This window comes from Athene noctua, chromosome 2, assembly GCF_965140245.1.
Source record: "Athene noctua chromosome 2, bAthNoc1.hap1.1, whole genome shotgun sequence".
In the NCBI taxonomy this organism is placed as follows: Eukaryota; Metazoa; Chordata; class Aves; order Strigiformes; family Strigidae; genus Athene; species Athene noctua.
Window position 1 is genome coordinate 51,826,712 of NC_134038.1, and position 22,611 is coordinate 51,849,322.

Sequence of the window (22,611 nt, forward strand, 5' to 3'; positions counted from 1 at the left end):
AATGCAGGGAAGAAGCTCCTGCTGTTTGCTAGCTGCAGTGTTACAAGCAAGACTGGCTCTTGGATGGGGTACTGGAGCAGGGTACTACATGGAGAGCTGAGTAGCTCGACCAGAATGAGTTGACATGGTGTAAGTCAGCACTGGAGAGATCAAGGGATGTGTTCTGGAATGAAACATAAAATTACTGATGATGGATATGTTACATTATTTTACTAGCACGAGGATAGGCTATGCCCCATCATCCTGGATTGATGACTACTTTGACTGGGTGAAGCCACAGTCATCCTGTTGCAGAGTCTACAATACCACTGGACAGTTCTGCAATGCTTCAGGTATTAGCATCCATCTTGTTGCTAGGGGATTAGGTTGGTTTAAGTTTCACAGCCAAAACATTTCATCATGGTATGAGTCAGGCGAATAGCTGATTTTACTGCGAGCAGATGCCTCCTGAGTTGCCCTCTAATTTGTTTGAACTACTGTTTAGGGGAATTCAAATATTCTACTGGAATGCTGCAGGCTAAAGATAGTCTACCTAGACAGCCAATATAATGGCTATTCCAAAAATAACATGTTAGAAAAATTTTGTTCCTTTTGCTGGTTTCATTAGAACACACAAACTTAGCGCTCCATTTTTGTTCGGGTCCTTCAATTTGGTATAATCCTCATTGGGTCTAACATAGATGGTGCACAGGTAACTGAGTTCTCTGGTAACCCTTGCCTTAGTAGTAAGTGAAGGACTACAAATTTCATACAAAATTTCACTCCTGATCTGTTAACTGGTGAAAATGCTTTTTATGAAATTGTATCCTGTAGTACTGCAAGTCAGAAGCTGCTAGTATTATGACAAAGAATACTTGAGCCTGTAACTCACCTTCTTCCTGTATTTCTTCAGTCACTGATCCATCCTGCACTCGTTGTCGACCACTGACTCAAGAAGGCAAGCAGAGACCACAGGGCAAAGACTTTATGACGTTTTTGCCGATGTTCCTATCTGACAACCCTAATCCTAAATGTGGAAAAGGGTAAGAGCCATATTCTATATATCTTGCTTAGACCACTATGTCAGAGATACTTGCTCTGAAAGTGTTACTTCCATCTGCAAGGTTGCATATCTAATGGACTTTTAAAAGTCATACAAACATTGACATCTCACCTATTCTGTAGTATTTTCTGAAACAAAACGGGGAGAACAAATGCATGATCAACTAAATGGAACAGCAGCTTTCCCCTGTACAAAGAGAAACAACTTCTGTAGTTGGTCTAGGATATCATGTGCAATCTTGAAATGTATTGTGCTCTGAAGCTTTTATCTGTTTTGGAAACTTAGAAACAAGATCATGAGTTATAAAAGCTAATACATTTGAAGGGTGCTTACTGACATTGACATCTAAAATGTTACTATGTTTATATAGAGGACATGCTGCATATAACTCTGCTGTCAACTTTATTAACAACAAATCTGATGTGGGAGCTACTTATTTTATGACTTACCATACTGTACTGAAAACATCATCTGATTTTATCGATGCTATGAAGAAAGCTCGGGTTATAGCAGATAACATTACTGAAACCATGGGCATCAAGGAGAAGAACTACCGGGTGTTTCCTTACAGGTATGCTCAGATCTTTCTTGCCTTAGTGACAGATACTCAACTTGAGCAACTGAGAACAGGTACTGGCTAATAACACCTTAAAGACTTGAGTCTTGGGTTTTGTCTAACAGAAGGTACTATAGAGATTCTGGAATGTCTAGTAAAGCCACAGAAGTACAACTTGTGTCCACAGCACTAATTTCTCTTTACTGTGGTTGGTAACTAACTAAAATCATTTAACCTGTCCTTCTCTACAAAGGTAGTCCTGGCTTCAGCTTGGGCACTTCCTAGCTTTTGTAGCAGGATTTCACAGTTTTAACTTTAGCAGATATATTGACCTGGGTTGTTGCAAGCTGTAATGAGAATGTATTGACTTCAAACTTAAGTTATTTAAACCTAAAGCAAAGGCAGTAGTAATGTCAAGTAGTGTTTATCTAATGCTTACATGATTGACAGACTAAAGACTCTGAGAGCACCACAATGAAATTGAGTCAGAATTGGTATCTGTACAGCTGAAATACTCATCTCTTTGAAGCAAAGAATCCTATTCATCCTTATGGTCTCCCTGCATAATCACAGAATACCAGGTTCGAATAGACCTCAAGGATCAAATAATGAATCAGTGCAGACCCTGTGCAGTAGTTCCTGCAGATACCACAGTTGATCTGAGGAACTGCCTTGTGGCAGCTATTGTAGCTGCTTATATTGAAGTGTAGGAACTACCCTGACTTCGAGATACAACCTTTATTTGAAGTGTTAGTGAGGAGTTGTCATCTGACAGCCAGTGTTCTGTAGGAGTCATTCCACTGATGCTAGGAAGCCAGTTCCTGGCGGTGACTCCTACAAGGAGGGAACTACTTTATTCTCAGCACAGAAGCTAATCTAATATTAGCATGTAACAAGGAAGATGGCTAACATAACTTCTCTTCTTTCCACAGTGTGTTTTATGTCTTCTATGAACAATACCTGACAATTGTGCATGATGCTATATTTAACCTCTGCATCTCCTTGGGATCGATATTTTTGGTGACAACTGTGCTGCTTGGTTTTGAAGTATGGGCTGCTGTTGTAGTTTCAGTAACTATTGCTATGATAATCATCAACATGTTTGGAGTGATGTGGCTCTGGGGCATCAGCTTGAATGCAGTTTCATTAGTAAATCTTGTCATGGTAAGTTAACAAAACATCCTGCTGCTCTTTCCAAGTCCTGAATAGTTCTGTATCTTATGTATTCATGATATTGAGTAGTGTTTTCTACTAAACTTTGCCAGGTAGTTGAACAGTAGTGGAACTGTCTTAATACATCTAGATGGTGTGTAGAAAACAGGTTTATTCTGACTAGTCCCCATACTGATTTGATACAGCAACTAAACTGTAAGCTATGCTGCATCTGCTGGTGGTCTCTTCTGTTCTGCAGCAACAGTTGTATTGCTCCAGGGTAGGCTAGGTGCTGTTTCACATCAACAAAGGTTGTTTACATCTCTGGTAAGGATACATAGGTTACTGTTAAGGCTTCTGCTGTGTTTATGTTCTGCAGAGGTCAGTGATGTGCCAGCACCAGTATTGTTCCCGTGTAAATGGGTGAAACAGTCCAGAAGTTAGTAACTAATAGCTGAGTGCTGGAGCTCTGGCTTGCTTTCAGATCTGCCACCAGTCTCTAGAGAAAATTAGGAGTAAACTGTTGCTGCATGTTACAACTAGGCCTATGTTCATGCAAGCCTACCTGCTAGGTAAGTCTAAGACTTGCCAGCTGTTCAGTAAAGTGTTGTGAATGCCTAATCAGCTGAACTCTTATGGTATCATATCAGGATGTATTTTCAGTGTTATTCTAAAGCAATGTTACTGTAGCCAATAGCTGTAAACTTGACTTTAGTGTTCAGCATTCACTGCATACACTGTATGGAAGCCAGCTATCTTCAAGAAACTTGTGTCCTCCAAAACAATCTCATGTTCTGATTCCTGTTTAATCAGATTCATTGTCCATTAGTAATGACTAGGGCTAAAATGCCATACAGTACCAGCAACAGCCCCTAGAAAGGCTAATACCAAGCTTGTAACTTCCAATGACACTTTAGCCTGCTGGAATCTGTCTAGCCTGTCTAGAGCTCTGAGTAGAGACCTTACTATCAAAGTGTTCATTTAAATGATGTTTTGATGTGTTTCTTTCCACTTGCTAGAGTTGTGGTATTGCTGTGGAATTCTGCAGTCACGTGACAAGGGCGTTCACTGTTAGTACTAAGGGCAGTAGAGTAGAGCGTGCAGAAGAAGCTCTGTCTCACATGGGCAGTTCAGTAAGTATATACTCAGGGCAGGGGGGGGGAATGGGGGTGGAAATGAGTAGCCAAGTTGTACTGACTATGCCAATATCCTTAAGTCATAAGCATGGTCTTGCCTTTTTTCTTTGGAATACTTGATTAAAACTTTTAAAGGTCAACCTAGGCTTCTGTTAATAATAGGGGTGATCAAGACTCTGATTTTTTATTCTGATGTTACTACTACTACCTAATAATAGAGAGCAGATCTGAAAGCTTTAGCTGAACTAATAGTTTGGATTGACCTTAAATTGTCTCATTAAAATTTAAGTGCTTTTCCCTTCCAAATACTCAGAGGTGACTAGGAAAGGTGGTTCAGAATATGGGATGCAGGTGGAGCTTTGGGAATGCAGGCAGGGCTCAGTATTTTGGCAGTGCTATCATGTCACTTAAAACTAAGTGACCTGGCTGGGGTTGGAATAGACTGTTCTGGTGATTATATGTACTGGACCCAAATAAGGAACTTCACTGGAATCTCAGTTATTTCAAGTAATGGCTTTCATCTGTATCTGCCTGAAGTAAAAATTAAACGAGGTGGCTGTACAGATTAGAGTGGATTTTTAATCATACTGAGCCTGGCCTGCACTGTCAGGTTCTAGTGGGACCAAGAAGTTGAACTCTTCTCCTGAGTAGTTTAAAGACTAACAGGGAAGGAGGTGTACTGCATATAGGAGCCTCAGATTATGTAAGAATTTTAGCAAATGGATTATATAAAGCCCTACTTTATCACTTAACCACTTTTTTTATTGACAGGTTTTCAGTGGTATCACACTGACCAAATTTGGAGGAATTGTAGTGTTAGCTTTTTCTAAATCTCAGATCTTCAAGATATTCTATTTCAGGATGTATCTAGCTATGGTTCTGCTGGGAGCAACACATGGACTAATATTTCTTCCAGTTCTGCTTAGTTACATAGGTAAGATGGCACAGTCTGCACTAAAACATGTTTAAAACAAAACTAGCTGGCTACCTGTGGACACTTGCTCTCCATTAAATGGGAAGGATTGCAAGAATAAATAGTGCTACTTGAATGCACCCTCTGTCATTCAAGTAGCTGGTCAGTTGGAAAGCAAGGGTTGACTGATGGCAGCACAGGCTTGATTCATGTCTCAGCCTGGGGGCAGGATGGTGGGTGGAAGCAACAAACCTGCTGTGGGACACTTTCTGCATTTGCAGAAGGAATCTCGCTTTGCAGTAAGGATGGTCCAAGCACTGTCCTCTTTGATCTTTTGGTAATTCACACCTATGGTGTAATTCTTAACTGAGCTTTACCTAGGGGGTTAAGACTGATGGGGACTCACCTACTGTCCCTGCTGCTGCTAACAGCTGAGCAGAAACATGTTTCTGAAGTCTCATCAATGTTAAGCTGAACCTAGACTTTGACTGATCTGCTGTGATGTTGAGACTTTGGAATAACTGTTTTTTCTTACTCAGGCCCATCAGTAAATAAAGCTAAAACTCATGCTGCACAAGAGAGGACCAGAGGTACAGAACGGGAAAGACTCCTCTACTTCTAGTTTTTAACAGTGTTCAGTGGATTCCATGAACTGTGGCTTAAGCCCAACTCTTCCTAAGAACTGAAGCGCAGCAATGTTCTATGACTATCACACTGTAACCACCACTGACTTGACTCCTGCACAGATTCAACTAGAAGATACCAGCTGCAGCTTTGGACATAGCTTTACACTCAGGAAATGCTATGTGTGGCTCATGTAACAGTATTACTAAAACTAAAGGTGTTAAGATTACTAAAACACTTCTGTTTTGAAGAGGTTGTGTCTTTTTCTTCTAGAAACCTAAACCAGCTGTATTGCAAGTTGAATAGCTTTTTGTCAATGAAGCAGAGGTGATGTGTATGAGAATGGACTGCTAAACCACTGACACTAATTTTAAATGCAGGTCAATGCAATTTTTGTCTCTATTTTTAGGGGGAAGCCATCACAAGTTGTAATATTTTTTAGTACTATTTGCCAAAATGTCTTGTATATACTTTATTATAAAATAGCAATTTTGTAGTTCAAAAATCTACTTAAATGCAATAAATTAAGTTTATACATTTCAGTGGAAAGAGTCTTTCAGAATGTTGTGGGCTTCATGAGAGCTTGTTCTCCAAAAACTTGTTTGAAGAAGGTGACATGTTCTTCACAGTGCTCACCTAAGAGTGGGGCAAAACAAAAGTGAATGTTAACTTTAAAACTCAAACTGAGAAGCAAGATTGTGTAGTTTCACTTACCTCAGTTTCTAAGTACTAATCCTTATCTTTAATGTCTTTTGAGTAAAGGAGTTTAACAGTCTTAAAGCAGTGGAATACTGTGTATCTGCACTCCTGTGACATGTAATCTTGTGGTGAAGCAGAGGTGTGATCTAGTTCTTGTATTTAACCAGCAGGTTTATATCCATGACAGTTCTTTACTGTCAGGATGAAAGATCTTGGAGTGGGATTCTCTGCCTGTAGCCTATCTGGAGATTAAGAACATGTTACTGGTACAAGCAGTTTCACTTGATTTTTTTTTTTTTTTTTTTTTTTTAAAGTGAGGAACTGTGATATAAAGCAGGCCTTGACAAATGAAGTCAAAGGTTTCTTGACCCAGTTCCTGGCTTCAGGAAAAGCCACTAATTGAAGATAATGGCTTTGCTAAACTCAGCTCTGCAAGCCAAAGGGGTTAGCTTAATCTGCAAGTTCCTGTTTGGTTCAGCCTCTCTACACTTGTATACAAAGGGGTAAAACAAGTTAACTTTGGAACTAAGCCTGTATTTTAGACTTACCTTCAAGCTAAAGTGCAGCAAGAGGCTTATCTTATAAAACAGACTTCACTGGATTAGAAGTAAAACAAGTTTGTCAACTGAGTATCTTGGTCTAACTGCTTATTGCTTACCTGGTGTGAAACTAGGGTTTCCCCGTAACCTCTGATTTCTTTGTTCAAAGAATCTGAATATAGTATAGAAAAGCATGTCATCTTCTGCTTGTTTTGCTGCATCAAGGAACTTGCGAGCTGAAATGCTGTCGTGTCCTCCAATACCCCTGATGAATCTCAAGGCAGCCAAAACTTGGTGTTTGGACAACAGAACTTCCACTATTTCATCATTTGCTGTGGAAAGTCTCTGTGAAGTCAATCACAGCTGTAAGACTATGCTTCTAACAAATGACTGAGATGCTAGCTAGTCACTTCAAGCTTGGTCAGGTAAGCTGTTTGACAAGTATAACCCACATGTAACAGGGAGTTACTATAGTCTGAAATGCTTACTTTTAACATGTCCAGAGAGAGCTGATGTGCGGGAGGGTAAATGCTTTCCAGGGACAGTAACAGACAAGCCTAGGGCAAAAGTAGAAATAATCTTAAAATTCTGAAGATTCCCCACCTCCATCACCAGCTTATTGAAGCAACTAGTCTTACATACCAAAGGCTTTGAATCACTGAGCACATGGTACTGCAGAAACTGATGGAGCATGTAGAACAAGTTGTGTTGAACAAGGGTTTTGATGACCAGCTCGTACAAGTAGTGCTGTGAATGCAGGAGGAAGACCATCAAAAGTATGTCTCAAGAGCAGTTTTTACAGTCTAGAAGGTAGCACAGTATAGGACTTAGACACCTGACCAAGACTGGTCTGAAACTTTGTGTAATTTCATGGAGTGAGGTGATATTCTTTGGCACATATGTACTTTACCTGAACTGCAATCTGGAACTGGTTAAGGGAGCGAATGTATTCCATCAAAACGGCTATAGTGAACTTATGAGGTGCTTCCTAGACAAGAAAAAAGTGTTAGGTGGAACTTGCATTGCTTCCCCTGTTAATGACAGCCCTCTAAACAAGCATCAAAATACCTAATCCTGACAGAGCCTTCTGCAGGCTAATTCAAGTGGTCAGCTTAAATTTGCTGCTCTGAGACTACTGCCAAACTAGCACTTAAAATTAACTTACCTTCTTCTCTGTAAATACAGATAAAACATGAGTGTACATGTCAGACTGGTCAATAACTGCTTGAGTGCGGACTGGACGTTTCAGGAGTGGATTACTTCTACTCAGGCCTGCTTCTACCACCTACAAGAAGAAAGCCTTTTTAAAAGAAAACTAGTGTTGTAGTACAGTTTTAGTCTCATCTGTACAGAGACTGTTTTCCACAGGGAATGTAATGATAAATATGTCTTGCTACTGAGCAAGTTAACATCTGTGGTCATGTTGTACTGGATGCATTCTGGTCAGTGTGGGATTTTTTTATTAAATTTAAAACTGCTTTTAAAACTTACATAAATGTAGCTGCTACTATATGTCCTAAAGCCAGGAAATTAATTAAACTTACTATTCTGACACAGGCCCTCAGCTTTAAAAAGATACTTAGTATGGGGCTGTACTGTGTGAGTTAGTGTTTGAACTTGCTAGTTCAACAAATCAGTCTGAGATACAGCACTGGTGCAGTGTGCTATGGAATCAGTGGTTTGGAAACTACTGTGACAGTGGTGGATTCCAAGCTGCTCTTTAAGCTTCTACCCTCTCTCTTTTCAAGCACTGGGGATGAGCTATGCAGCATCTGCCACAACCAAGCGCTAAGTGAGGGTCTTGCTGCACCCTGCACAGTAAATCTACTGGGAGCCTGAGAAGGCCTTGGAGTAGGCCTGAATTTCATAAGCAGGAAAGATCTGGTATTGTGCCTTCACTGTGATGCCACCTGAAATGCAAATAGCATCATCCTGTCTTTGTAAGCTGCTGTAGCTAACACAGTTTACCATAGTATAGCTTTGCTCAGCTTCCAAGTACTTCTTATATTCATGATTCAGTTTGTCAAAAACAGTTGCAATCACAGATAATGATCCCCTTTCTGGCTCACTGAGCACTGAAAAGATAAAAAGAAAAAAGAACTATGATGAGAAATAACCAGGGGCTTTAATATTGCCTTTTTCAAAAGCTGATCTCTGCTCTGTTTCTTTTAAAGTTTAGAATTAAATTTACTTTCAGTCATGTCAGAGGTATTTTAACTAAATGGGGGTGGGTGGGTGGTGTGTCAAATTCTTTCATGCTGTTAAGTAATTCCTTTAGAATGGCAACTGAGGGTAGTTTAGGCACATGACACTTTACAGGACTAAACTAGCTTCAGAGGTGATCTCTAATCTAAAAACAGTCCAGCTAACTTGTGCAAGTATTTATGAATAAGCAGTAGTCTACTTTCAAGAGACAAAGCATGTGAACTTACTTTGAGAGCACACAGACAGGATAACCATTTTGCATTCTCTTCTTTGCAGAAGGAAATCCATTAGTTTTCCTTTATCTAGCAAGAGGTTAACTACAGGTTCAAGTTTTACTTGAAGACTCCAGAGATAACCTTGATTTGAAGGAATAAAAGTTAATTGCCTTATAAAGTATAACCTAGATATCCAACTTTTCTACTTTAAATAAAAACATAAATCATCATCTAGATTATTTGCCTTAAGTCTGGTTTAGAGCAGCATTACCCCTGAAAAGTTGTTGTAAAAAGATTGTAGTAATCCTCAGTTACCACTATCAAGAGTCATCATCTTACTAGCTCTATGTGTTTACTTTGTTTAAAGCTGCTTTGTGTAGTGAAGGTATAAACTGGCCCCCCTTTTGCACTGAGTAGAGTCAAAAAGCTCACCACTTACCTTCACTTGCACTGATGATAATATCAGGTTGAAAGACAATCCAGGAAGAAGAATCTAAATGTTAAAGTTCTAACATCGACACTGATTCTAGACTATTGCTACTAAATCCACACTGTGGTATGGAAACAGACACCATTAACATACTTTCGTTTACAGCCCTCTTCTGCATAAGGTATTGAACAATATTCTTGGAATTATCTTCAGTTTCATGGTGTACCCATGTAATTCCATGCAAGCATCTCAACCAAGAAATCCTAATGTAATATTTATACTTCCATATTTACAATTCTAGGAAAGTGTTAATGTCTTGCAAAGAAACTGTTTTGTCTTGAAGTAAATAAGCATGGTCAGCTAAAGCTGGATTTAATGGGCCAAGGCCACAAACACTAGCATTTCCATCCTTGGTATATAGAACAAGGCTTCAGTAAGACTTGTACACTTGTATTTAAAGGATACAGAGTTTACATGGAACAGGAGACTGACTTGTCACAGAGGCTGGACCTGCAGAAAAATAAGCATCAGGTAGAGAACAGTGGCACTCTAGCAACTTTTCTACACTAACAAAATACAATCCATGAGCTTACACTGAAAATGCAAGTATGGATCATAACATGTCCAGCAGTCCTACAGCACACAGGCAAAAAAGATGTACCTGCATGTATAGCTGGATCATACACAAAGAAAATCTGACGCTGTGGGAAGGCTAGCATTCTTCAAAACATGATTGTTTTGGTTTTCAGTCAAGTGAAATCATGTGTGTGGAAGTATTCCATCTGTAGTACTATAATTCTAAATACATTGACTCAGTTTGCTGTATTTATATGTAATGACTTTAGTTTCTTACAATGCAAGACTGGTTTGTACTTTCTGATCCTAACCTTTAATATAAACCTCCACCCACACATTTATCAATCACACTTTCTATTACTGACTTCAACATTTAGATGTTAGAGCTTTCAAAGAGTCTTTCTTTTCTATACAGAGCACAATGGTGCTTTGCCATGTGCTAGTGAAACTATGCTCAGACTATTTCTAGCTACTTTCAGTTTGACAGTAGTTATCTGCCACACTTCTAGGACAGAAAGTCAGAAAGATAATCCAAGAAGAATCATCTTTAGTGCTGAAGTCCTAACAGTGATCTTCATCTTGATTCTAAGCTTGGTTTGGCTTTCAGCCTCTTTACGTGACTTGGGAAGTTAAATAGCCATGACATAAGCCAGATCCACAAAGTGCTTTTGAGCACACACAAATGTTTATAGCTGTGGCAAAAAAACCAACCCAAAAGTACACTCCTCCCCCCTTTGTTTTTACACTTCAGAGTATTATGGGAAGTATGCACCTTAAACAGCAACTCCTGTATGTACTATAGAAAAGTAAATTTGGAACAAAAATTTGTGCTTGATTCCTTCTTTCCTCCCTTAAACTCTCCTAAATATATATAATAGAAATGTTAATAACCAGCATCTTAAAAACTGAAGCACTTTTGTATGCCAGCTGTTACACTTAGATAATGTGTTATTTATTATATAGCATCTTTACCTGCTACAGGTATTTGATAGGGTTGTATTGATCGAGGAGGCAGTACAAATTGATGGATGGTAGCAGACCCATCAAATTCTCCTTTTAGCTTGATATCAAATATAACTGAAGTCTGCAATTGAGAAGAGGAGATTACTATTCACAAACATGAATTACCACCCCTTTACATGTATTCAGGCTGCTTTTCATATGTCAATCTTGTGTTTTCCTTTAGACTCACAGAAAGGGTAGAATGGTAGAAGGGAAGATTAAGCTGCTCCCAAAGCCCTGTCTGACCTGACCATTGAACACTTCCAACAATGGGGCATCCACAGCTTCCTTACACAACCTCTTGAGGGTCTCGCCTCATAAAAAATGTCTTCCTTAGGCCCAATCTAAACCTACCTTCCCTCAGTTTAAAATGGTTGCTCCTTTTCCTGTCACTATAGGCCTTGGTAAAATGTCTCTTTCAGTCTGTCTTATAGACTCCCTTGTAAGAGATTCATGTCAAATTCACTGCTTCGTTATGGATGATAGAAACTGTGAGGAAAATTCTGCATCTTCCTACGATACCCTTATACTTGTACCATTCAGTCATCTTCAACTCGGGTCACTAGTGCTCCTGCCCAGTAAGGACAACATTTTTAGCTTTGCACACTGAAAATTTGCTTCACTTTCAGTGCAAATGAAGCATGTTTGTTATCTACTCTATGTTTTCTGTGTTTATAACTTGACTGAAATGCTAGAGAGTAAGTGCTCTGGGTTAAACTTTGTGTAGAATTAAGATAAATTATAACTGAAACATCAACTAATCAGCCTAATGAGATGACACGTGTCCCAGTTCTTGAAGCTGCCTGTGAGAAGGTAATACAAGAAAACAAAGCCTTTCCATGTAGTAACAGCAAATTAGCACTTTAGCTTTACCACTGATCAAGCCTTGCTACTTGAGACTACAGACAGGCAAGTTTTACCTACACTATTATATGCATAAGATCATTTGTGTTCATAGAAGTTTTTGTAGATCCAGGCCTCCAACATAAAAAAGCATCAGTTTGTGTCATAGAAACTGATCATTCGAATGTTTGTGATATGAGAGGTTCCCAGGATTCATAATTTAGCACCCTATTTCACTCTGCTTCTTTATATAATGCCTTAAAAGACTACACAGTGCAGCAGCAAAGTATCACAGGAAACTAACAAGGAAAAAAGTGCATGAAAAAAACAGGCATTAGCAACAGCCCTGATTGTTAACCCAACCGCCTACAAGGATAACTTTGTATCTCTAATATGGTTTTGTTCCTGCAAATAGTCTGGCTTTTGGCAAAGCTAAGCAGGTGCAAAAATATCTTCTAGAGCTAGCAGGCACTGTTATTAAAGTCTGACCCTCACTTTTAAAAGATAAAGCACAACATAATATAAATAAATCACACCTCAGTGTCCTGATGATGTACCACCACCAAGTTATCCACAACATTCAGTGCAAACTTTCCAGTTCTGTTCAGCTTTAAAATATGTGTCTTCTTACAGGAGCCCTCTCTATGGAAATAAGAGATGAGAAGTGGTCAGTAAGCCTGTTTAAACGAGAAGAGCAGAAGTCTCTTACAGACATGTGAATTGCCACTAGTGTGCTTCATTCTGCTTTTACCTTGGTAAGTGATAGAGGACTACTTCTGCTCCTGTACTATTGGAAGTCCTTGAGTGATGCCTCAAATAGAGAACATAAAGCTGCCCATATCTAACAAGACAACAGGGTTAAAGCATTATTTTCAAATAAGAGCTCTACCAGTCTGTTAGAGCCATACATTTTATCCTAAAAGAACAGATGTGTGATTACCCAAGCTAAGTGATCAGTTAATTAGGAGTGAAAAACAGCACTCGATAAATCACAATGCATGGCCTACACTCAAGCAAGTTAGGCATCTAACAACAACTCTACCAACATATCAGTTCAAAACTGAAGCATTCTCAAAATTTCTGTACTAAACAAGAAGAGTTCCATGTAAGACTTCTGTTAGCTTCCTAAGACTTCTGTTAGCTTCCCTTCCCCACCTTGCCTCAACAGAGTTTAGATGCTTTGTTCAAGGCAGTAACTGAAGCACTTTAAAGCAACAGTACTGCTAAAACAAGAAAGAAGCACAACTGTGTTAATGTTTTTGTTTTTTCTCAGCATCCCCAAACTGGTACACTTTTCTAAGAAAGGCTTGATTAGATACGTACATTGTAGCCATAGCAATATCTCTTTCAGAAAGGCTGAGCTTGGAGGACTTGGGTGCTGCAGGTAATTCGATTTCAAATTTTGATAGTTTTGACATTGTTCCACTCTGTTAAACAGCAAAAAACCCCGAAGAAATCCATTGTTAAGACTTCAAACATAAAAGGTCTCAGGTAACCTTTTTTCAAACACTACATCAATAGCACCCCCGTGAGGTGAAGAATGGTGATAGCCGGAAAGACAAAAAGGGTTTGACACTTTTTTTCTACTGTGATCCTAACCACGTACTTTTAGGAATTTTAGCAGCTTTATCATCTTGATTTTATAACATTAGCTTCAGCTAGCAAAACATTTCCATTTTAATTAAGTCAAGACAAATTTCTATGCAGATCTCATTTACAATTAGCCTGGAGATCTCAAACAGCAGTTCTCTTAACTTCCTTTCTCTTAACTACTCTTCCAGCAAAACATATGCTTCAACTCTTAAATAACTGCTTACTGGAAAGGGGAAAATATCAGTACCTCCTAACAGTCAAAGCCTCCTTTTGTTCCTGCTAACTCCAGAATCTGACTTATACTCAGAGCATATTCCTGCTCCTGCCCAAGGTTTCCTCTCCTTCCTCTTTTCATGTAGAATTTATATTTAAGCAAGCTTTCAGAGTTTCCAAAGCTTCTACTGAAATTTGCTTCCCATTCTCATTAACTCATTTTTGAGTGTGAAGTGTGAACGCTACAGAAATATATCCTTTGCTAGAGCTCTGTTTTCAAAGATGATTTTAGAATAGTACCTTTCTCAGGAAATCTTTAAAGATTACCTTCTGAACACAAATTTGAAATTATTTAGCTTCAAGCCACAACTTGACACAAAACGATAAGGAGGGGAAGCACGACCTAAGTCCTCAAAAAGAAAACTGTGAGAGGCTAGTAAGTTCCACCTAGCCACCTAAGAGAACATCATTTCAGGATCCAGTACAGATCCTACACAAGATTAAACCAGGAAACATATCTGAGTAAGTTTCTTTTCAGTCTCTTCCCTTAAATGACCAGAGAAGTCTTTCTAATCTTTTGAGAGAAGCAAGATGAACTCTGTAGTTCTAATTTTTTAAATCATCTTACTGCATGATTAACTTAAAACATAATCTAGTTTTTACTACATGCTTTTTCCAAACCAAAAAGAAAAATATTTTCCCAAGTGCTGTCCACAGGGAAGGACACTAAGAAAGAAATACTGTAAACAAAACGCTCTCACTCTTGGGACAATAGTTTTTTCTTAAGCACTACCTTTTCTCTTTTTTTAATTCATCCACTCACATTTGGAAGGTTGTAGTTATAATCACAAGTGAAAGGCCTTTAATTTTTCTTTATTACCACATTACAGAGAGCAAATGTCCATAGCAAAAGTAAATAAGTATCTTTTGAGAGGTCATTTTTCACTTAAGTGTATATTAAGTTGCAAATATTGGGTCACTAATTTTTTTTTTCCTTTCATGAAGTCAGCTGTCTAACATTAGGTGGACATGCCTCTTTCCAAAGAGCACATAAGAAAGAGTGAATTACTTAACTGTAAGCCATCACCTAGGAACTACCTTATAGATTGTTGCTTTGTCCTTTGCTTGTCGTCATATAAGGATGTGAACACGATTCAACTCTTGGAAGAAATCCAGGAAAAGCAATAGAATATTTGAGCGAAGAAGCAGCCTAAAAAACTGGAAGCACACAAAATGAAAGGTTTGGAACATACTCCTTTACCTTGAAATAGAATGGCTGCAGGACATTGCCAAGGACGGTGGTTGACAGAAGAATAACAGAGCTCTCTGGACAATACATGTACCAGTTGACATTAATACTCTGATTCTTCAGAAGTTTTAAACTTCGTTTCTCTGGTAGTACCTGTAAACACAGGACATTATAATTATATTCCCATCAGGATTCCAACAGCATAAATGGTATTACACAGTAGTTAGGAATGTTAAGTGAGAAACAGTTAAGTGTACATTTACAGTGCTAGAATTAAAAATCAGAAACCTGACAATTACAGCTTAGGCCCCAATTTACTGTAGCTAAGGAAATGCAGACCAAATCCTCCTCAAATTCTGATGAGCCAGAAGGTGCTGTCTCTTCCCCCTCACCCAGGTCTGAGTACAAGTTCTGTCCATAATGGAGAAAACACCCTGCTTGATACAACTAGGGGAGTTTCATTAAAAAATTATTACAATATCTTTGCTGCCTTCACTCCTCAGCTTCCTTAATCTTTTATTTTAAGAACTAAGACAGCATATAAACTGATTTGTTTCATTTTAAGGGCTTAAATAACTTCTCTTCAGAAACACACCTACTTGATTTGGTCCTTTTACCTGCAGGGTTGACATTCATAATCCTTTTGGGTGCTGAATATACTTTTCCCCCCTCAACCAGCAGGAAAAAACACTCTGCTTCTTCAGTTACTGTCTTTAGTACTAGCTATTAGTAATAGTACTGATGTGAAACACTCTGTCTTAGCTCCAGGACTGCAACTACTGGGAAGTGCACAACTTTGGAGGAAGTTTATAATCCCCCTCATCATGAATGTCAGAAAGGGCTATTTATTCATAGATTTCTTCAAAAAACATACACAAAGGTATGTATATAGTTATACGTAACACAGAGGAACACAAACAATGAGATTAATATAGGAGAAATCTGCCAATTTGCAGAAGGATATCACTATCTAGTCAATTATTTGTTCTTTTCTGCATTATAAGCATGCACATATCTTCCCCCATGCTGATTTGTTTTGCATGAAGAGATACTTCACATTAGATTTAAATACTCACTTCCATACAAACCAAAAGCTTGTATTGATCTAGAATTCTCACGCTTAATTCAGTACTTGTATATGCAGTGTCTTTGTTAGCTGTGCTAAATAACCTGTTAATGATAAATTCCCTCTGGCCCAAAAATTCCTCTCAAAAAACAATAATTGTAGGCTGCAAACAAAACAGGATATTTTCTTTCTTTAGTAGTGCGCTTTCTCAATTAGAGAGCTAGAAGAAAGGAATTCAAAGATACTGTCACAAATTTACATTTTCAAATCTCTAAATATGTCCTACAGGAGTTATTTGTATTACCTGATAGAATTCAATTCCTTGATCTGTGATGAAAACGATTTCTGTAGAACTTGTCCAGCAGAATCCTAGAATATTGGCATTCTTTGTCTTTTAATAAACAAGCAAACAAGCATTCTATTACTTGGAAAAATTAACTATTCAGATAAGCTAAAATTACTAAATGAAGAATGTGAGAGCAAAGGCAACGTAGTTATCCAATCACTGGAGTTAATACTTCTGGCCAACTAAATACCCAGCATGCATCAGCTACTTTTGTAAACACTTCCAAAACTATGTATGAACACAACTACCATATGATCTGAATTTCTGGCAGCATGTAAGATTCGCAAGTTTACAAGACTGTGTAAACAGATTTTCTTTTTGCCCTATATACAGCCAAGTTCTTCTGGTTCCAACCATGCTGCCAATTCAACCAATTCCTGACATGAAAAGCAGGTTCCTTGTGTTGACAGAGATTATGAACTCAGTGGAAATACTTGCCATGACTCCACTCAGAACAATACCATAAATGCTTTGCTAGAATGGTTTACTCAAACACGTAATCTCAAATAATGAAGCAAAGAGTCCTTCAGCTTTGAAATCTACAGGAATAAAGGGATCTGTGCTAATCAGATGTTTAAAAATTTCCTTTAGCCTTCTATTACCCCAAAATGTATTTTATCTTTGTTAAAAGTTGGAAAGTACCAAATAAGGGTTCTTGTTTCTGGTAAAACAATCATCGAAAAACTAGAAGGGTTTTTTAAAAATACAAAACACAGAATGGAAAACTAGTAATAGCTTACTATCACTGATGAGTGAAATTAGGATAAAACATCCACGTTAATGTATCTGGCATTAGTACAATTGCTGTCCACTACTTCTGTATCATCAGCACTTTTTCTTCTTCCCAAACGTTGACATCTGTGGCCTCAACAGCATTTCTAGTCTTTTCTAGGAAAGAATTCAAGTGACTGGACCAGAAAGTGTTTTAGGCTATTGTTAATACCTGTTCATTCACCTCAATTCAAATAGGCAGGAGTGCCTACACATCTCATTTACTTCATGACAGTGTTTTGGAAGGTATCTATCTCAATTAGTTCTCTTGTAGAGTAGAGGCCATCAGCATCAGTTTCACTTAAACATATAAGCTTGAGACATTTAACTTACCTTACATTCCTGTGTATATTCTAGCTGAGGGCTATCTGGAATAAAATTCAAAAAATCCTGCAAAAACACCCATGAAGTGTATTAGCAATTATGAAGCGCAGACAAGATACATCCACAGATAAAAAAGAATAGTTACTGGTTTATCAAATTACTTTGGATAAGACATATAGATGAAAAAGTTGACTCATTATATCCCACTTCATCCCCACCAGGGAGTTGGCTCTCCCCACACTTTCTTAAACGATGATGCTAGCAAAACAACAATGTTGCCTGTTCAATCTCTCAGTATGATACCAGGAATTTTCACTACAGCTGCTGCTAGCTACCAGACCTCTTGAACTTTCGTCTCAGAGGCTTCTACTCTGGTACTGTAAGTAAAAGATTTCTAGCTCCAATTCCCTATTTGCAGGGTGTAGGTTTCTTACCACACTCTTCAGAGTTCTTTGCACAGCCAGTATCTTGTTCCCTAAGGAAAACTTGATGCACTTCACTTCTCCTTTGTCTTCCATCCTATACAGAAATAAAAAGAAGCTATGGAAATAGCATCTAAAATAGTTTCTTACAGAACTCTGTAGTTCTAAAAGACAATGCAGTTCTAAAAGACAATGAGAGAGGAAAAAAGTGTAATGCAAATGCTTTTGAATACAACTCATGAGTGTTGCCTGACAAGTACGGGATTCAAAATTCAGACTAATGGCAGTTCACTCTTCAGAAGTCCTGAACATATCTGTTACAGAAACATGGCTAAAGCACCTGAAGTTACTACAAATGCTCAACTCTGTTGGCCTGTGATGTGGAACTATTTAAACCTGCGTTCTCAGTTCTGTCCCAGTGAGCCTGGAGTTCTGTTACACTCGGCAACATCCTGCAATCAGCTCCTTTACTTCCAGAAGTACTGCTAAATGACCCAAGCATACTTGCTTCCCCCATTAAGACACACCATCAAGAATAATTTCTAAATATAAAGAAGAGTGAGGCTCTTTTCACATCATTTGGAAAAAAAAAAAAAAAAAAAAAGTATTCTTACCAAACAAGCATCAGTACAATCAGCATAAATAAGGTAGTTCTACAGTTCTACTTCCAGTATCCGTTATTAAGTCCAGACAAAGAGAGTGTGAGATAGTCAAGCAGAAAACTTTGGAACCTCCTGAAGTTCACTGAGTATTTTCAGCTCCCTCAAGATTTGTGACAAGGGTAGTCAAATTAAAAAGTCAAAACCCAATAACTTTCAGGACAGGCCCTATGTAATACCTGACAGATCACAGTAAACACACCTCGACTACGAACTGTTTCATCCATATCTGGATTGAAGCAACCTTCAAGCAAAAGAATAGTTCCTGACATATGGACAACAGAGTGCAAAGAGACATTGCTCTTAACAGAGGCACATACAAAATAGTTTTCTAAAGACAAAGTAGTTTTATTGAAAGTACTGTTGTCAGATTCTGCAACAAAAACATTTCAGTGGAAAACAGAAGATATATATATTAAAAAAGGACAATTTAAAAAACCAAGAATGCAAGAAACCTACATGTAGGAAACAGCATGCTTGAATCATAGGCATGAAATTCAGAAATTACAGTTAAAGAACTTGCTAAACTGCATCCTTGGATAAGTCACTGCTGTTGTAGGAATCCTAAGTTTGAATCTTCACACTCTCTCACATATACAGTGTGTTTTATTAAAACATTGCTGTTTAACAAAAAAAGCCACAGTCTACTAACTTTTTTTTTTTCCCCCAGAAGTCTATAAATTAATGAGGGAAAAGCATGCATGCCATCTTAATTGCAAGATTATGTCTATGACCAAATCAAAATATGATCACAACTACTTATAAGCTTTATGTGTGAAATACAGTAGGTCAGGACTAAGTACCACATAATTTTAAGACTGCAGAATTCTATCCCAAGACAACAAAGATGAAGGTGCCTTACCTGAAGGAAATGGGATTTCTATCCTCCAAACCTTTAACAACAACTCCTGTAGCTCCACCAGATCGAACAGCAAAAACCTATAAAAAGAGTTTTGAACATAATCTGCCAGTTCACAGTGAGATTCAGTAAATAATTCCTTCTTCTGGAGCTCCAAGGTTACTTAAACAGATTTCCAACTGTATTGTAATAGTCTTGTAGATATATTCTGAACTACTAGGCAAGTTAAAATGGTAAAAGTCTGTATAAGGTTTTTGTTTTTGTTTTTTAATATTCATATTTTCCTAAGTCAGGTAGTAGTAAAGTATTTGAGACATCAGGGCATCATTTAAAACAAAAAGGATGTCAGTTTGGGGATTGGGAAAAGATGCAACTCTACGACCCAGGAGCTTGATCCTGTCAGATCATGTTATTAGACAGGAATAGTTTAACAGTAATCTGTACTATTGCCTGTATGTAAGAAGTTTCAGCTGACTTGCACTAACAACTTAAAGACTTCCTCTAGCACAACTACATATATATGTGTATAAAACCCACTAGAGCTATACTGCTTTTGAGCTGGAATAAGATAACATTTTAAAAAGTCCTGCTGTTACAAGCTAACTGGCTTAGAAAAATAAAGTCAGGCAGATGCCTTATTTGTACTTGTACATGTAGAAGCACTAGACACACAGATCAGGTCTCAGAGTAACGTATAATGTTTTGCAGCATTGGCCATGCTACTGGTGCACTATGATGATGCAGGAATACAGGTGTCAAAGACTACAAATCGCAAGCAAGTCCACAGCCTTACTAGAATGATAAATACTTAGTTTAAGTGCTTTTAATATTGATGCAGATAAACAAATAAGACAATGCTCTCTTTATCTTTCAAGATGAGAAGACAGCAAAGACATCTCTCAGAAGGCTGTTCACGTGGGAAACTGTTATTGAAATACTGACTACAAATTATTTAGGCACATCAGAAACGAAACAATTTTAGAGTAGCAAGAAAATGAGAAGAATTATAATAAATTTACAGTAGAAAATGTTTCTTTCAAGTGAGCTCTTAAAAACGAGTTTCTGTGTAGTTACATCACATCCGCACTGTCTCCCGACAGGCATGTTTAAGTAATCTTGTTTCAACTGGCCCTCTAAGTCAAGGATTACAGTTTATAAAGAGAAAGGACATGAATAATTCTGAACAGAGTGCAACAGCAAGAAGCACATCCCAGAAATACGCCTCCTCTCTCCAAATACGCCACTGACCATGTCCACGCTGCACGTGGCAAACCATGCCTTTTATATGGGGAAGAAAGCTTGAACATTTCAATTCTGTCAATGCTGAGGTGACAGAACGGTTACAGCAATTAAACAGCAGAATGTATCCACATCTACATAAGCCTCGTGACAGACTGGATCTTTTAGCTATACTGAGTTGAATACTCAGGAGCCCATAGGCTTTCTAAGGGGAAACACATTTAAAAGAATTAAAGCCAAGAAATGAAAAGCATTCACTCAGGTCTGAGCCACAAGGAGAGTCACAAATATTAGTTTATATTAATATACTCGGCTTTAGGAATTGAAAAGGAAAAAAAAAAAAAATCACAGAAATTAAGCTAACTGTGAAGTATCAAAGTTTACCAGTAATGTTGGGACATTTTGAATGTAAAGTAAAAGTGCTGATTCTGAAGAATTCCAGAAAGACCTTACAGCAGCGAGAGCAGGTGAAATTCAACTTAATAAATCTATTACGATGCATTTCACAAAAAAATTTCTAACATCTCTAGCAAGATGACAAGGTCCTGAGGCAGCCGCCCCGCAGCAGGACCTCACACCGTAACCGTTCCACAGAAGGGCAACAACCAGACACTCAGCAGCCGAAGGGTGGGGAGGAAGCCAAACCCAGGTACGAGAGCCTCCAGACACCTCTTCTCGGAGAGGCAACAGAGCACCGGAGGGAAAGGCTGAGAGGCAACAGGCCCGAAGTCGCGAGCGCAGCCTGCAGAGCCCCGCGGGGCACGGAGCGGGGACCCGGGATCCGCCGGCCGCTCCCTCTCCCCTGACGCCCGCCACGGCAGGCTGGGGGCTCGCCACTGACAACAGGCAGCGGTTCTCCCTCACACAGCGCCGGTGGCAGACGGTGGGCCGAGATCCGGAGGCGACGACGGACACCGCCCGGCGGCCTATCAGGACGGGGGAGCGCGGCCTCCCGCGCGGGGAGGGACCGCCGCCGCCGCACCCACCTGCTTGTTGGCCTCGTCGAAGAAGACGCAGTTGACAGGGTTGGCCTTCTCGAAGTGCACGGGCCGCGCGCACAGCGCCAGGTAGCAGCCGCCCTCCCCGGCTCTCGCTCTCCCTCCTTCCTCTCCTCCTCCGCCCGCCGCCTCTTCCTCCGCCGGCGGCGCCTCGCGGCTCATGGCGGCGGCCCGCGCGGCGCAAGTCACCCGGCACAAGCGGTCCCGCACGGACCCACCCGGCCGCCCGCTTCCTGTTTACAGTCCCCCCGCACGTGACGCGGGACCCGGCTCCCTTAAAGGCGCAGGGCGCGGCGGCAGGGGGCAGCGCGCGGCTGGCCGCCGCCGGGCCGGCAGCGGAGGGAGCGGCGGCTCGGGGCTGGCAAGGCCCCGCCCCGCGCTCGGGCGCGCGCGCGGGGAAGGAGGGGCGGCGCTCCGGGGTTGCCCCGCCCACCCCGCCGCGCTCCTCACGGCCCCGGTTCGGCGGGGCCCGGCGGGGCGCTGCGCCTGCCGCCCACGGCAGCGCGGCCCTTCGCGGGCGGGGGCCGGCGCCGCGGGTTCTTCCGGGGCCTCGCCTCGCCCAGCCCCGAGGGGCAACCGGGCCCTTGGGTGTGGGGAGGCCGCGGCGTGGGTACGGCTCTGCCGTGCGGCCCCGCGCCGAAACCTGTTGCTGCCCTTTGCTAGCCAGCCGGTGTGTTTGCTACCCTCCTGGAAGAAAAATACTTCGAGCCGATACGTCCCGCAGAAGATAAAGACGTTTGGTCCAACCTTTTATAGCGCTTTCTCAAAAAAAAAAAAACAAAACAAAACAAACCAAAAACCAACCCCCCCAAAAAAACCAACAAAACCTCAAAACTTTTAGGTGAGGAAAACAAGGAACCAACCGCTTCAGAGCTCTGCGTTAAGTCGTCCGTGCTTACTGCATCATCGCTGAAAAGCAGTCGCTATCGATACTGCTTTG

General features: G+C 40.0%; 2 protein-coding genes across 3 annotated transcripts in view; one reads left to right on the forward strand and one right to left on the reverse strand.

Moving 5' to 3' along the window:
- Positions 1 to 5,965, forward strand: part of NPC1 (NPC intracellular cholesterol transporter 1) — a 27,891-nt gene extending 21,926 nt beyond the window's left edge. Inside the window, exons 19-25 of the mRNA XM_074899079.1 lie at positions 217 to 332; positions 893 to 1,022; positions 1,413 to 1,613; positions 2,531 to 2,762; positions 3,770 to 3,883; positions 4,658 to 4,820; positions 5,339 to 5,965. Of these exons, the coding sequence (XP_074755180.1) occupies positions 217 to 332; positions 893 to 1,022; positions 1,413 to 1,613; positions 2,531 to 2,762; positions 3,770 to 3,883; positions 4,658 to 4,820; positions 5,339 to 5,421 (1,039 nt within the window). The 3' untranslated portion in view covers positions 5,422 to 5,965. The remainder of the gene's footprint in view (positions 1 to 216; positions 333 to 892; positions 1,023 to 1,412; positions 1,614 to 2,530; positions 2,763 to 3,769; positions 3,884 to 4,657; positions 4,821 to 5,338) is intronic.
- On the reverse strand, positions 5,881 to 22,009 carry RMC1 (regulator of MON1-CCZ1). Of its 2 annotated transcripts, none has more exons than XM_074899081.1 (20): positions 21,660 to 22,008; positions 19,438 to 19,514; positions 17,929 to 18,013; positions 17,504 to 17,560; positions 16,358 to 16,444; positions 15,000 to 15,140; positions 13,256 to 13,359; positions 12,684 to 12,773; positions 12,469 to 12,574; positions 11,060 to 11,171; positions 9,977 to 10,021; positions 9,521 to 9,574; positions 9,094 to 9,222; positions 8,630 to 8,736; positions 7,827 to 7,946; positions 7,572 to 7,649; positions 7,304 to 7,408; positions 7,150 to 7,218; positions 6,781 to 7,006; positions 5,881 to 6,059 (listed from the first exon to the last, which is right to left on the reverse strand). In XM_074899081.1, exons 1-20 carry the CDS (start codon positions 21,831 to 21,833, stop codon positions 5,980 to 5,982), a joined length of 2,046 nt encoding a protein of 681 aa, XP_074755182.1. In that variant the 5' UTR covers positions 21,834 to 22,008; the 3' UTR covers positions 5,881 to 5,979. The 2 variants fall into 2 exon arrangements, with proteins under 2 accessions (XP_074755182.1, XP_074755181.1); XM_074899080.1 differs by lacking the exon at positions 5,881 to 6,059 and adding an exon at positions 6,067 to 6,364 and having other exon boundaries at positions 21,660 to 22,009.
- Between the last annotated feature and the right edge of the window lie 602 nt (positions 22,010 to 22,611).

Excerpts from the sequence above, each read along its gene's own strand:
- RMC1 (XM_074899080.1), bottom strand. The coding sequence starts at position 21,833 with ATGAGCCGCGAGGCGCCGCCGGCGGAGGAAGAGGCGGCGGGCGGAGGA. Across the intron at positions 12,774-13,255 it reads GATATTGCTATGGCTACAAT|ATATGGGCAGCTTTATGTTC; the intron begins GTACGTATCTAA and ends TTGTCTTGTTAG. Across the intron at positions 7,409-7,571 it reads AGTTCCAGATTGCAGTTCAG|CACTACTTGTACGAGCTGGT; the intron begins GTAAAGTACATA and ends CTGCATTCACAG.